Here is a 14,637-nt window from a genome sequence, read left to right as displayed (position 1 = left end):
AAGTAACAAGAGAATAATGAAGCTTATTTTGTACTTGAATCAAATACAACAACAAATCGATCAATCTTTACAAATCGATCAATCTTTACAAAGCTTTCAGTACCATCAATTTGCACATATTTGGCATCCATCTTGTGATTTACGATATTGTTAATATAATTAGAAAAGAAAAGTAGATTTAACATGTGCTCGTCTGCTCGAAAAGAGAGTAAGATCCATCTATTTCACTTAAGAATGATACAAGTCTTTTACCAAATTCATAAAAAAGATTTACATATACTTTGCGGGTAAACGAACAACAAGCTGTGCCGCAACCTCTTTTTGGATGGCAAAACTAATTCTTTTAAAAACATCTATAGATTTTGGAGTCATAACATTACCATGCATGATCCTTTTGGACTCTATTGAGTAGCTCCACAGCTTCTAGCGCAAGGAAATTGAAAGTATCAAATGCAAAAGGTATAAACGCGTGTTGATTTTCCATGCACGTTTTCTCATGTTTTGTCACTTTGTTTGATGCAACTTTTAAAACAGCTTGCCCCACAGTGAAAACTCCACTCCCTAAGCCCACAAGAGGGGAACCCCCTGTTAGATCCACATATGCATGTTTTCCTCCAGCTCATCCAAATACTAAAACATCAGCTGGTCTAAGTGTTGATCTTACTTCCAATGGATCAGTCAGAAAGTTCACAAAGTGATAAAGGACCTAGTTATTTTTGGTTCTTGAAAGTAATGGTAGGGAAATCAACGAAGCACAACTAAAATGTATGATATAGTGAAACTAATAAGGACCTAAATGTTTATGGTCTAGTGGTATCAAGTGTTTGGTGAAAAAATAAGGTTTAAGTTTTGTTAAAGACAAATTGAATAATTTAGGAATATGATTTATAATAAGGAGTGTGTGTATTTGTTCTAAAAAAATCTAAGGATAGGAAAAATCAAACAGTCATAATTTTATTTATTTAAATAAAAGACACTTATATATAATTTACATAGATAGACTAAATGGGACATGTGAAAAATGGAGCAAATCATTAATGATAATACTCAATCAACATAATAAAAGTGTTTAATATGTATAGGTCGAAAATGGGTAAACAAATAAAATATTAAGATCCAAACAGCAGTTTATTACGGATTTGTACCGGATCATAATAATAATCTATTCCACTATAAGGCCTAAGTGTGTACTAGGAAATGATATTTTTTTTTAAAAAAAAAATTATCATAAATTAGTTAATGATTTGTACAATAAGTCTTATGAAAAAAGTATATTTTATGATAATTTTTTTATCTATAGTTTTATTACAAAATCAATTTCTTTTGAAAAAAATGCTTGTATAATATAGATAATTATTTTACAGAATTTGTTTTCACAAATATAAAGTAATTAATTCCCAATATATGAATAACTTCATAAATTAATGGTTTAGTTTGTGGTAATGTTCATAAAATCAATGTATTTTTTGTGATAGTTTAAAAAAAAATGTTTTGTAACAGGACCTATATTTTAATTATATTAGTGATTATATTCTAAAATAGATATATCGGATTATATAGAGCAGTCAACTATATATAATACGATATAACTGTTTTGGGATATAATCATTATCATGATTAAAATATAAGTTATTGTATTATGAAATGTTTTTTTTAGAGTCTCACAAAACATCATTAATTTTTTTTAAAAAAAATCGCTCAATAATTTATACGACAAAGTTGTATGTTGTTACTTGGATTCATTTATGCAGTTAGTTGTAATTTATGCATTAATAATGTTTTTTTATATCCTGATTATCAAGTTGTTTAATATTTGATTGATAAATGAGAACTCTAATATAATAAAAATATACCGAAATTTGTTTTAGAATGGATTTAAAGATTTTAAAAGAAATTGAAATTCTACGAAGTATGTACGTAGGCGCGCGTGATCAGTTAGCTTCACAGAAGCAGAAGCTGCTAAAAGTATCAGCTGGTGGTATCGGGTGGTTATGGCTTTCTCTCTCCCCTCTCCTCCGCTCAAACTTCCGACCTCATACGCTTCATCCACGGTCAACAATCACACCCTCTCCGCCTCCGCAACAAGCATAAGAAACACTAGGAAAGGACTATCACTCAGACGAACATTTGTCGTAAAAGCTTCAGAAAAGGACGATGAAAATCCGTCGTTTAATCCTTTTGGTTTCGTCACTGATAATCCGTCAAGCCGAAGCGCAATTCAACTTCCTGAGAATCCGGCCGAGGACGGCAACGTCGGTCAGATGCTCTACGTAAGTGTTTCCAATTACTTACGTTTATTTCCACATATGTTCTTTCAATTATTCGGAAATCAGACTTCAATTCTTACTATTTTAGGGTTGATTGAATTACTTTTTAGTTGTTGTTGTTGAGTAAATGCTCTTTACATTGCGAGTTTAGGTCAATTTTAAGTAAATAATGGGATTGAGTTATCAAATCATCTTACTCTGACGTTGCATATAAACTAGATTAGGATATTGTTTTTATTGAGGATTTAAAGAAATCCTTGGAAGAATATACAAGTATACTCCAGTGCAATCGCAAAAGCCCAGATGATTTGTAACAAATGTTAGTGGTTAATTCAATCAACATAATTAGTATTGAGTTGCTTCCATTCACAATTGATATGTTACAATTGAAGTTTTTCGTCAACAATGCTGCAAATTCTGTTAAACATCTGTGATTTGAATGCATAGAGAATAGAAGATAAGGGAAGGGAATATGGTTCTTACATCAAATCTGGAGGCTTTAGATGGTTTGTCAGAGAAACAGGTACAAAAACTTCAACAAACACACACACACACACACTCAAAAACTAACATCTGTTAGCTCTTACTTTTCATGGAATTTCAATTTTGGACCTTGCAGGATCATCTGATGCCAGGCTTGGTCCACGTGGAACTGTTGTTTTCCTCCATGGTGCTCCAACACAGTCTTACAGCTATCGAGTTGTGATGTCTCAGGTTTTTTATCATCATTTTTCTACATGAATCATGTTTTGAACATAATTCCTGAATCAATGAGTAATATGAATTGCATAAACCTGTTTTTTAGTTATTTTTAATCTTCTTCATACTTATGCTTAGTTGGCAGAGGCTGGGTTCCACTGTTTCGCGCCTGATTGGATAGGATTTGGTTTCAGTGACAAGCCACAACCAGGATATGGCTTTGACTACACTGGTTTGTAATATCAATGGTGGAAAATGAATATATGAACTTATATTTACTCAATTTTTTGTCAGGCTATATAAAGTTAAGTTCCCTAAAACAATCTAACCAAAGTTACTGTCGACAGAAAAAGAGTACCATGAACAACTGGATAAATTGCTTGATGTCTTGGAGGTCAAATCTCCTTTCTCGCTAGTGGTTCAGGTTTGACCTAATTCCCAATTTTATTTATTTGTATAATAATTAGACTCCTTATGTGTGTATTAGTTTATATGAAAATCATATATCTAAGGTTTGTTGATTTTTATTGTAGGGATTTCTTGTAGGTTCTTATGGATTAACTTGGGCTTTAAAAAATCCAAGCAGAATATCCAAACTTGTAATAATGAACACTCCTTTGACAGCTTCATCTCCTGTCCCAGGGCTATTTCAACAGCTCAGGTTCAAATCCTTCAACAAATATTTGATTTTTTGTTACCATAAATATAACAAGCATGAGATTCACATTTTTAATGTCATTTATTCCCTGTAAATAATATAAAAGAAATTAATTTGTTTATGATCTCTCCTCCTTTATTAACAGAATTCCACTGCTTGGTGAATTCACTTGCCAAAATGCTATAATGGCTGAGCGCTTTATTGAAGCAGGTAGCGCGTACGTATCGAATTGTGCATTAATTTACTGTGAATATGATTTACATCTCCCATAATACTTTGATCACTATTTCCTAAATGCTGTGTTCTTATGAATACTGATGTAATGACAACAGCTATGTCCTGAAGGTGGAAAAGGCTGATGTTTATCGACTGCCATATCTGAAAAGCAGTGGACCTGGATTTGGTTTGTAAAATTTCTCTTCTCTATGTTCTTTCATTAATCCAATGACTAAAAGTATATCATTGTTTCTGTATTGAGTCAAAATGAAGATGCGAGACTGAGTATGTGTATTTGAAATATATAGCTTTGCTTGAAGCTACTAAAAGAGCAAACTTTAAAGGGACTTCAGGCCAAATAGCTGATGGGTTTGCATCCGGGAGGTATAAATGTTTTTTACAAAATTATGGTTATTTTTAATTTGAAAATGGATATTAGAATCATGTATTTTGAAATTAATAAAATTTGGATACGTGTTGTGGCGTGGTGTCAGGTGGGATACACCAATATTAGTTGCATGGGGGATATCGGACAAGTATCTTCCTCAGTCAATTGCAGAGGAGTTTCAAAAAGGAAACCCATCTGCAGTGACTGTGAAGTTAATAGAAGGGGCTGGTCATATGCCTCAAGAAGACTGGTACCTTGTTCTGTTTCATCATAAACTCATAATAATAAATTAATAATAATTCTAATTCACATCTCACAATTTATTTACTTTGTTTCAGGCCTGAGAAAGTGATTGATGCTCTGAGATACTTCCTTTGATTATGATACCGTTGTAAGTTTACCATCATTCACACCTCATAGTTACTCAATATATGTAATTATAAACCTTCTTTCACTGCCATGGAAACACTCATCTGTGTTGTATATACATTTTGTCATATAATGTAATGTCTGATTGCAAAGCAGACAAGTGTCTCGAAACTTATATGACAATACAACTAGTCAGAATGCAATGAAACTAGAAACCCCTTGAATGATTAATCAAGTTAATAATCGATATACGATATAAGATTCCTAAAAATCTCTTAAACATCAATCCTTTCATTATATGAAGAATTTTAAAAAATCTTTTGAAACTAAGGAAATTTTTTTTTTTTCTGAAACATACCAAAATACCATTCTTTTTCGTTTTCTTTCCATCAATACATTAAAATTTTAAACAGCCCCAGTGCATTTTAAGTTTTTTGAACTATTTGGGTTTTGCTAAACTCAGTTCATAATTTCAAATTCCATTCGAGTTTAAACAACGATGAAAGAGATGCATTTCTACCTACATATCCAAATCAGAGATTAGTACAGCAACAACCTCTTTCAACAAACAGCCAGAGATACACAAAAGAAGGTTACAAGTGGTTAGTTGGCTGCAAAAAACAATGGTTACAAAAACACAGGTTCTTCAAAAACTAGAAACCCAAGCTGTCAGTCAAAAGACTATTTTACCCTCTTCTTGGCCTGCCTACCTGTCGGCACTTTCTTAGCTACCCCCTTTTTTCCCTTCACTTGAACCTTTTTCTCTTCTTCTTCCTCCTCAAACTCATCACCACTATCATCTCCACTCTCTGGTGACTTTTTCTTTGCAGGAGGTTTCTTATTTCCAGCCTTTCTCCCCTTTTGCTTCTTTTCCTTAGCACGTTTATCATCATTTGTTTCCTCCACTTCATCTTTCTCCTTCTCCTCCTCCCCATCATCATCATCATCATTATCACTACTGTTGGACTTGCGTTTCACAGGAGTCTTCTTCTTACCTCCACTTTCACTTCTTTTCTTCCCACCTTTCCCTTTCACATTCTTCACATTTTCTTCATCCTCACTTTCATCTCTGCTCTTTTTACTAGACTTCTTCTTTCCTTGAACCACTTCTTTACCTGCTTGCTCTCCACTTAGCTTTTGCAACTCAGGTACATATGCACTAGTCTAACACACAAAAAAAAAACCCAAACATATCCTCCTAAAAAACTCAACCATAACAACATTAAATAAAACACCAAAACTATAAAAACATACCCTGCCTCCAGCATTAATAAACTCAATCTTCTTTCCTGCCATAAATTATGTAAAACATATAAGCTTTCAGTATGGCAACAGGCAATAAATAAATAAATAAATAAAAACAGTAAAACAGCCAATGGCCAAACCATCAACAAAAGCCTTCTCAGGCTTCTTTTCTCGGTTATGGAAAATCCAGTTACTAGGAAACTGACTACTATCAGCCCCAACTTCAACAGCTACTTCAATCACCTGTATATGTATAACAAGTTTTTGTCAAAAATTGTTACATTAATGAAAAAACCATCATACCATTTAGATTCCCAGGTTTTTTGCCCCATCTAGAATGAAACAACCAATCAACAGGAAAACGACTGCTATCGGCATTGACTTTGACCGAATGCCGAATAACCTACACAAGTATTATTCTCCAAGATCGGTTCACACATTTGATATAAAGTGAAAACTCATGTTTACACACCTCTTTGAGGAATTTGTGCAATGCTCCACACTGTTCTTTTGAAATGGTGGCAGCACTCTGTAGTGGATGGATTCTCGCCTGAAAAATAAACCGATTATCATGAAAACAGTATATATTTTGCTCAATATACAGATTGTAAAGAGCAAATAGTGAAACCTGGTATAGCACTTCATCTGCAATCCAATTACCAACACCCGAGATAAAGCTCTGCCATTATGCATACATAGCTTCAATCAGTGAATACATGAATACAAGAAATACATGATTTAATTGATGACAACTATCAACCTGATCAAGTATGAGAGCCTTGATGCCAATCTTCTTCTTGCTTAGTGATTTAAAGAGCTCCTCTTCTGTCATTGGCTCCAATAGTGCATCGGGACCAAGTTCAGATATTGGGGGTGCAGAAGCAGGCTGTTATGTAAAATATCATCACAACCATGTTTGATAATCTCTCCCATAATTCATAAAAGTAAAAAAGAAGCATAGAATGTGTTGTGTGACTAGTATCGCCATACATTTTGAAGTAAGCGGACTTTTGCAAATCTCCTCTTGTCAGTGAAAGATAGCTCCAAACCATCATCTAGCTGGTTTTATAAATTAAAACAAGAGTAGAAGAGGAGCAAAGATCAACATCATGAATTAAATATGCATGTAATGTAACATGTTCATATAAAGAGGTAGTACTGGATCTTTACTTCTATAAATAACTTGGAATATTTTGAAGGCCATTCATCATCTTCATTGACTGCAGACCTGTAGACAATAAACCAAATTAGGTATCAACAATGGCGTCAAGCATTATACTTGGAACAAAATCTCAGTCATCTAGCAAAAAGTTATTTTGCTGATTTGTATTTAGTAGAGATTGTAATTGTTCCAAAACATCATATCATTTACATGTTTTTGTTCAGAGAATCTTTTAAGTCTTTAAGAACTGCTAGTTTCTAAAAAAAAGATTTTGCTTACCTTTTATACTTTGTAACAGCAACACCTTTGATATATATGGCACCAGCCATTCCTGAAACACAATACCGATGAATATGAATTGTAGAACAACAAAAATGTAAGCATTAAACACTCTAATGGTGCTTATCATGTCTGATAGATATGCATTGTGTATTAGTGTATAAGAGCATAATGCCGGAAATCGGTAATATTTTTTGTATTGACAGCCGTCAATTCACACCGGCGGCTCACTGAGTGCTTACAATTTGTTAATATGAATCTTCGTTATCAACAAAGAAACCAATGCTCTTATGATAGTATCAGTTAAATGTTAAGAAATGAAACAAAAAATTAGTTATCATTTCTAGGGTTCGTAAATTAGGTAGATGAAATATACTTACCAAATTGGAAGGACGGAAAAGGAGGAGAATCGAGCTGGATCCACATATTCTTCCCTTTACGGTGTGCGGCGACGATTGTCTTTCCGGTGAGAGAGGCTTCAAAGTCAGAAGGTGAAATGCCGTCGATGACTTTGGCATCATCGGCAACAACCGACCGTTTAATCTTCTTTCCGAGACAGTTTTCTTCAATGGCTCTTCGAGCAGCTTCCACCTCTGGAAGCTCCGGCATCGTTAGTGGAGTTTCGCGCTCTTTTGCCGCAGGGGTTTGCGAGAAGCAGGAGACGTAATCAGATGCACACGTTATGCACACACAACGGCTCCATTTCAATCAGAAGATACCACGACGACATCACTCATCAGTCGTCAGTATCTATTTACAAGTGTGGACTGAATCGGCCCATACCGCCGTAGCAGGCCCTAACCGACCACAGACTAGCCCAATAACAACAATTAGCTCCGCTCCTAAAAGCAATTTTTTAAAGATAAATATATTAGCAAAAAAGAAGACAACTTTAGGAAGACGTAGACCTGACAATTCCTGACACGAATATACGAATTTGTGAGAAACACGACACAACATGAATACACGACACGAATACATCTTAAAATTTGAGATAAATATTATTTCTCATCGTGTAATCGTATCGTGAGTAAAACGTAAGTTTGAATTAGGAGACATAGACCAAACAGACCAATTTAAATTATAAAATTTGGACCTAAGTTTTATCCAATTAAAGGTGTTCACATAAATGTCATCCGCAATGACCATGACCGCTCGTCATTCATTTCTCAAAACAACTCCATTATGTGCCTTCCAAATAAACCAAAGAATGATGTAGGCAAGAGACAAAACAAAATTGTGAAGATTTCTCCCCCTATTCACACAATTGATCATATCTTTTGAGTCTGAACAAAAAGAAGGAGTAATGAAAACCGAAGACCACTTCACAAGCTAGTGCCATAATTTACTAGAAAACCTACGGGAAAAGAAAATGTGATCAACACTTTTACCCATGGACTCGCATAACAGGCATAAACTAGAAGAGATATTAATCCCTCTCGAAGCCAAGTTCCGAAAAACTGGAATTCTGTTTTGAAATAGGCGTCGAACAAATGAATTAATCTTAAGAGGAATCCACTTCACCCAATGAAATCAAGAGACCGTCACCCTACTCGATCTACTAATGAACTCACGCACATCTTTTACCGAAAAAGCCCCTTTGAGTCTCCTATCCAGATCCAAGTATCGTAACCATTAGAGAAATGAACATCCTTTAGCAAATTAGCCAAAGCTGATAGTTGAGAGCTTTCCTTGCCACGTCTAAATTGTCTAGACCAATCCCACCTCCACATCGAATCAAAATCCACCCCAACATCACTGATTTGCCTCCTATCGAGAATTAAGCAATCTTTTCTAGATTCAAGAGCATAGTGATTTGGGAAAATCTCTTTAAGAGGTAAAACACTGCACCATAAACCTTTTCAAAAAAAAAAAAATTATCACCATTACCCACCTTCCTCTTGATGAGGTTATTCAACAAACACCTCTCTCTTCCAATTTTGCACCAACTTGTTGGATTTTAAACCGAACACCTTTGATAGAATTCATCGTTAACGACTTTCCATCCATGAGATTGAGATTGTGAAAAGATTTGATGCACAAGACCCAAAAAGAACCATACCCATTCTTTAACCTCCACCGTCATTAAATCAAGGTTAGCGGAATCAAGACAACCCACTCCAAGACCTCCTTTCTCCTTAGGTTTGATAACAATTGTAACGTCCCATTTTCATATCAAAAATTTTCATTTTTAATTAAGGTAGATTTCTCATATTCAGAATCCAAGTTAAGAAAACCATTTGTTCCAAAGTACATTGTTTAAAATCAAAGTAATATAGTAAACGTGAAATCTTCATTACTGTTGATGAATGTGCACAGTCATGCCTTCGTCTTCCCACGACAATCAATGGTACCTCAAAAACAATAACAATTGGGTAAGCACGAAGCTTAGTGAGTTCCCTCCAAAATACCCCACACAACAAAACATACAAGCATGCATATTGGGTCTACATTCATCGGACTAGATTACCCCGGGTATGTTGGCCTGTTGCCTTAACCCAACCGCTCCTCCCGAGTCTCCATGCCTATGACTTACAACTGGCCCGCACCTGATATCTTTGCCTACATCACAAAACAGGACCGCCTCAACCTAACACACTACCATAGGTCGACATATAAACAAACAAAAAATCAAGTAGACACATTAGCACAAGCAACTATAAATCTACATGTTGAATAATTCGCTACTACCTACCAGGACCCTTACGACACACTACTCCACTACTGTCGAATCTTTGAGGAATGCATAACCATATGTAACCAGATGTGAGATGGACACCCGAACAGATGATCCTACTCTAAAGCCACAACCAAACAAAGAACATGTAACAAAGCCTAGATCAAGAGTTCTCAGGCTATTCTATATGACTACATACAACCCCAAGGACACTCCACTAGACGATAACCAGTCTACTGGTACTCTAACCAGCATACCGCTACTCCTACATCCTACCATACTAGGATATTATATATATATATATATATATATATATATATATATATATATATATATATATATATCCTAGTATGGTTATTGTGAGAACTAAAAAAACGTGTGAACTTGCGAACTCATAATCAACTCATCATTTTTTCAATACCAAAAACACCAATCTTCTCCAAATGGTGCGTTTAAGCCATATCTAAGCTAAAAAAAGATTTGATATTTTTTTTTAATTTATTTTTGAAATTTGCATGTATGCACAATCAGCAATCCATATGACTGTTGATTCTGCTCATCAGCAGGCCTAGATATGGCTTAGACGCATAATTTGGAGAAGATTGATGTTTTTGGTGTTGAAAAATGATAGTTGATTATAAGTTCGTAAGTTCTCACAAATCTTTTGGTTCTCAAAAGAACCTGGCCCTCTCTCTCTCTCTCTCTCTCTATATATATATATATATATATATATATATATATATATATATATATATATATATATATATAAAACAGATCACTACAGCACAACAACATCTGATACACAAGGATACATAACTTAATCTAGTGGGTCTGTATTGGTGCGTTCGACCCACGGGTACAATGAGGAAAACTCACCTGAATCGGAGAACCTAGAAACACTGCGGCATGCTCCCTTTTTGCACTGATTTCTCCCACGAACCTACTAGCACCAAAACATGATTGAACCTTAATCAACACTATAAAACCTTCAAGTTTGACCCTAAATCAAACTGGTCAAAAAAGTCAACTTAGTCAAAGTCAATACGATGTCGTGGGCCCTCCTTGGTCACGTCGTGGGAATCCAAAGTCAAATGGTCAACATGCAGGACATTGCCACATCGTGGGCCCTCCTTAGCCACGTCGTGGCAATTCCAGGACAAGACAATCATGATTCTAAACTTCGTCACGTCGTGGCTAAACTTCGTCATTAAGAGCTTAATCCTTTCAGATCAAAGTTCACATTGTTGGTTATTTTTATATCCAAAAGATAAACGTGGAAACATAAACTTTTGGTTTTTAATCTTGAATCTGATTAAAAGAAAGCTTAAACATGAAAGAACTATTTCATACTTTGTTTTATTGAGATTTTTGGATTTGAAGACTAGGGTTGAGTTTCCCAGTTGATCTCAAGACTCTCTCTAAAATCCCCTAGCATAGAGACCCACAAATTTCTTAGTGTATTTTTGTATATCTTGATCTACTCCTCATCACATGTATATATAGATGGAGATATACCCTAACGTGAGAGATGAAAGGGATCTCGAGTCAAACCGGGAACTCAACCCCTAAGGTAAGTAATATTTTATAAATCGGTCCATCAACAATTTATATTCTTACCACAATAACTGGATTTAATGATAACATTACATATATATGAAGTGGTCCCATAATTATCTAACAATCCCCTACTGGACCACAAATATATAAATCTACGTATAACCATATAAGCACTTTAATGAATGTCATCATAATATTGGTACCCTTAAACAATTTCGTCCATTAATCATAATAATATAATATCAAAGCGGTCTTCATTACAATTTACGTAACTAAACCCATCAATTGTCACATATAAATATATAACTAACGACATGGATTAAACATGATGTGTGGTTTTAAAAGTCTAAATAGGTTTCCAACGAGTTTCTCTTTAGACTGAAGTGAGATTAAACTTCAAGTAAGTGCAACTAATAATGAAGTTAACCGAATTCTTAGTTATGTACATAAAAATATAATTGTTCTTAAACAAAACGTAAAGCACCATAAAACTCTCACTAAAACCAAATATCACACTGACGTGTGTAGTATACTCATGAAAGACCTAAGGAGGTAATTCTTTTATGAGCGGATCCGCTTTCATGCAGTTTGTTCATATGTGCTATATATATTTCCATTTTTCACTATTGTGTTAACAGAAGGGAACTTGATGTCAATATGCTTTGACTTAATAGAACTTTTGTTGTTGGAATATAACATTTCTGACTTATTATCACAACTTTAATGGTCTTTCAATACCGATAATGTGTAGTCTCGTGACAAATTTCTACAACCATATTTCATGCTACAAATTATGTTGCCATTATGGAAGAAGCTGCCGAAGTCTATTTCATGAAATAGCTCATCATGCTAAAATGTAAAAGTATCCCGATATGGACCGGTAACCATTTTGGCATCTAATATAATCAGATTCTTAATAAAATTGATCTTCAAAACATCTTATTTCCTATAGTTGAGCTTATAGCCTTTTGTTATATATAAATATCTCAAAATCCATTTGGCTGCTTTCTTATGATCCAAACTTGGATTGCGTAGATATCTGTCCAAAACCAGAAATATAAATTTACTCTCACTTAATTTGTGATATATAAAATCATCTATTGTTTTACCTCAAAACCAAAAAAGATAATAAATTGATGAAAAATGTGGTACCACGCATAGGATATCCAAAGTTGAGGTTGTTGAGTTTGTGTATTCATAATAGGAGATTGAATAAAATTGTATGCATACCATCGAAAGCAATAATAGAAATCAAGATTGATTCCTCCTTAAGGACAATGTTTTTAACCTTGCTCCTCCCTCAAACTCAACATCCTCAAATAATGTTGCTTTATCCAAAATGCAAGGTCAATATCCATATAATTGAGAACTAACATAATGTCCTTATTCCATTCCTTAAAGTTAACCTGATTGAGTACATGAATCATAATTGTGATCAATGTTAGCAGATATAATACCATAATTCAAAATTTTTTTGACAACATAAGAAAATCTATTTTTATGCTCATTAATCCATAAACCGTAATCAATAAGTTCAATTTATTACATCTTTACAAGGTATCAACACAACAATAATATCAAGTCTTTCGACATTAATACTAACTTGCAAGAGATGTTCTTGTTTTGGTGATAAAATTGACAATAAATCATGTCAATTAACAAGCCCTCTTTGGATTGACTTATTAATTACATGTAACCAAAAAAAATTGCCACATGTTTATCACCACATATATGTTTATTTGACCAAATATCAGTCTACCTTTGGGTTACACATTAATAAACACATAAACTATAAATTTTGATAATAAGAATTGACAATAAATTATGTCAATCAATAAGCCCTTTATTTGGATTGACTTATTAATAACATGTAACATAAACATATCATGTGTTTTATTATCATATATGTGTTTATTCGGCCGAATATCAACCTACATGTGTAAATAAATTTTGCAAAATAAATAAATGAATAATGTTATAACTGAATTTATTGACTAACTCAAATAATAATAATAATAATAATAATAATAATAATAATAATAATAATAATAATCTCATATATCATTAACTATGCTTATTAAATCAAAAATCGGCTATTTACTTAAATTGCATACACATTATCATAATTACATTATAGACACATGATAGCAGTAAGTTGCATATAAAGGTACAACTCAAAACAAAAGTTGCTATAATATAAACACACAAGGGTTGTAGTCATTTATTTATTTATTTTAACGAGTGCGTGAGTATCTAGTGTTATGATCCCACATCGGCCGAAAGTACTATAAGTTGGTGGCTTATAAGTCTAGGTGTCCCCTCCTCCTACAAGTTGACTTTTGGGAGTGAGTTGTAATTGTGTTCTTTTATTTACAATGTTTGAAGAAATAGAATAATTGGCTTTGAAGAAATAGAATAATTTAAAAGCCAATTATTCTATTTCTTCAAATATTGTAAATAAAGAACATAATTACAAATGCATGGTTGAAAGTTTAAAACATATATACACACAATCTTGCTTCGTACAATGCTTCCATTAAAATAACATTGAAGGAAGACACTTTTAATTATGAAATAATAAAACATTTGAAGCTCTAATTTAGATTCTTTTGAAGAACAGTTTCAGTGTGTTCACAACAACAACAACAACAACAACAATAATAATAATAATAATAATAATAATAATAATAATAATAATAATAAAACTATGGAAATTTTAAACAAGTTGGTTTTCATTCTTGATTCAACAGGTATGTTGTAGTTCAAGAAATTTAGAGATCTCAAAGTTTTCAAAAAAACTATTTTAAACTTAAGAAAAGATTTCTGATATCATATTCGAGTAGGCTATGATACCCATTGTTAGTTATTTTGATATCTAAAACATAAACGTGGAAACATAAACTTTGGATATTTAATATCGAATTTGATTAAAAGAAAACTTCAACATGAAAGAACGATTACATACCTTGTTCTATTGAGATTTTCGGATCTAAAGACTAGGATTGGGTTTTCCAGTTGATCTCAAGACTCACTCTAAAATCCCCTAGCATAGAGACCCACGAATTTCTTAGTGTATTTTCATATATACTGATATGCTCCTTATATATATATATATATATA

At 33.5% G+C, this 14,637-nt stretch overlaps 2 protein-coding genes across 8 annotated transcripts; one reads left to right on the top strand and one right to left on the bottom strand.

The window, feature by feature from the left end:
• Window positions 1-1,917: 1,917 nt before the first annotated feature.
• Window positions 1,918-5,250, top strand: LOC111909816 (uncharacterized). Its single transcript, XM_023905590.3, has 11 exons — window positions 1,918-2,270; window positions 2,715-2,790; window positions 2,887-2,981; window positions 3,105-3,198; window positions 3,314-3,390; window positions 3,500-3,627; window positions 3,770-3,841; window positions 3,957-4,027; window positions 4,149-4,224; window positions 4,335-4,478; window positions 4,567-5,250. The coding sequence occupies exons 1-11, from the start codon at window positions 1,992-1,994 to the stop codon at window positions 4,604-4,606; spliced, it is 1,152 nt and encodes a 383-aa protein (XP_023761358.1). The 5' UTR covers window positions 1,918-1,991; the 3' UTR covers window positions 4,607-5,250.
• On the bottom strand, window positions 5,046-8,014 carry LOC111909793 (formamidopyrimidine-DNA glycosylase). 7 transcript variants are annotated; one of them, XM_023905586.3, is made up of 11 exons: window positions 7,664-7,999; window positions 7,284-7,335; window positions 7,013-7,070; window positions 6,833-6,901; window positions 6,603-6,728; window positions 6,471-6,521; window positions 6,315-6,392; window positions 6,146-6,245; window positions 5,983-6,075; window positions 5,852-5,886; window positions 5,046-5,761 (listed from the first exon to the last, which is right to left on the bottom strand). In XM_023905586.3, exons 1-11 carry the CDS (start codon window positions 7,890-7,892, stop codon window positions 5,279-5,281), a joined length of 1,374 nt encoding a protein of 457 aa, XP_023761354.1. In that variant the 5' UTR covers window positions 7,893-7,999; the 3' UTR covers window positions 5,046-5,278. The 7 variants fall into 7 exon arrangements, 5 of the variants coding, with proteins under 5 accessions (XP_023761354.1, XP_042756153.1, XP_023761340.1 ...); XM_042900219.2 differs by lacking the exon at window positions 5,983-6,075 and having other exon boundaries at window positions 7,664-7,998; XM_023905572.3 differs by lacking the exon at window positions 6,146-6,245 and having other exon boundaries at window positions 5,983-6,085; window positions 7,664-7,998.
• Between the last annotated feature and the right edge of the window lie 6,623 nt (window positions 8,015-14,637).

The sequence above is a fragment of the Lactuca sativa genome, chromosome 1, assembly GCF_002870075.4.
Source record: "Lactuca sativa cultivar Salinas chromosome 1, Lsat_Salinas_v11, whole genome shotgun sequence".
NCBI classification, from domain to species: Eukaryota; Viridiplantae; Streptophyta; class Magnoliopsida; order Asterales; family Asteraceae; genus Lactuca; species Lactuca sativa.
Note: the sequence above shows the minus strand (reverse complement) of the source record. Positions and strands in the feature narration are given on the sequence as shown.

What these genes read in the sequence shown, in the direction of transcription:
- LOC111909816 (XM_023905590.3), top strand. Translation starts at nt 1,992, where the DNA reads ATGGCTTTCTCTCTCCCCTCTCCTCCGCTCAAACTTCCGACCTCATAC. An exon ending in ACGTCGGTCAGATGCTCTAC is followed by an intron (nt 2,271 to 2,714) that starts GTAAGTGTTTCC and finishes TTGAATGCATAG; the next exon opens with AGAATAGAAGATAAGGGAAG. An exon ending in GGGCTATTTCAACAGCTCAG is followed by an intron (nt 3,628 to 3,769) that starts GTTCAAATCCTT and finishes CTTTATTAACAG; the next exon opens with AATTCCACTGCTTGGTGAAT.
- LOC111909793 (XM_023905586.3), bottom strand. Translation starts at nt 7,892, where the DNA reads ATGCCGGAGCTTCCAGAGGTGGAAGCTGCTCGAAGAGCCATTGAAGAA. An exon ending in GCTGTTACAAAGTATAAAAG is followed by an intron (nt 7,071 to 7,283) that starts GTAAGCAAAATC and finishes TATTGTCTACAG; the next exon opens with GTCTGCAGTCAATGAAGATG. An exon ending in CAGATGAAGTGCTATACCAG is followed by an intron (nt 6,393 to 6,470) that starts GTTTCACTATTT and finishes TTTATTTTTCAG; the next exon opens with GCGAGAATCCATCCACTACA.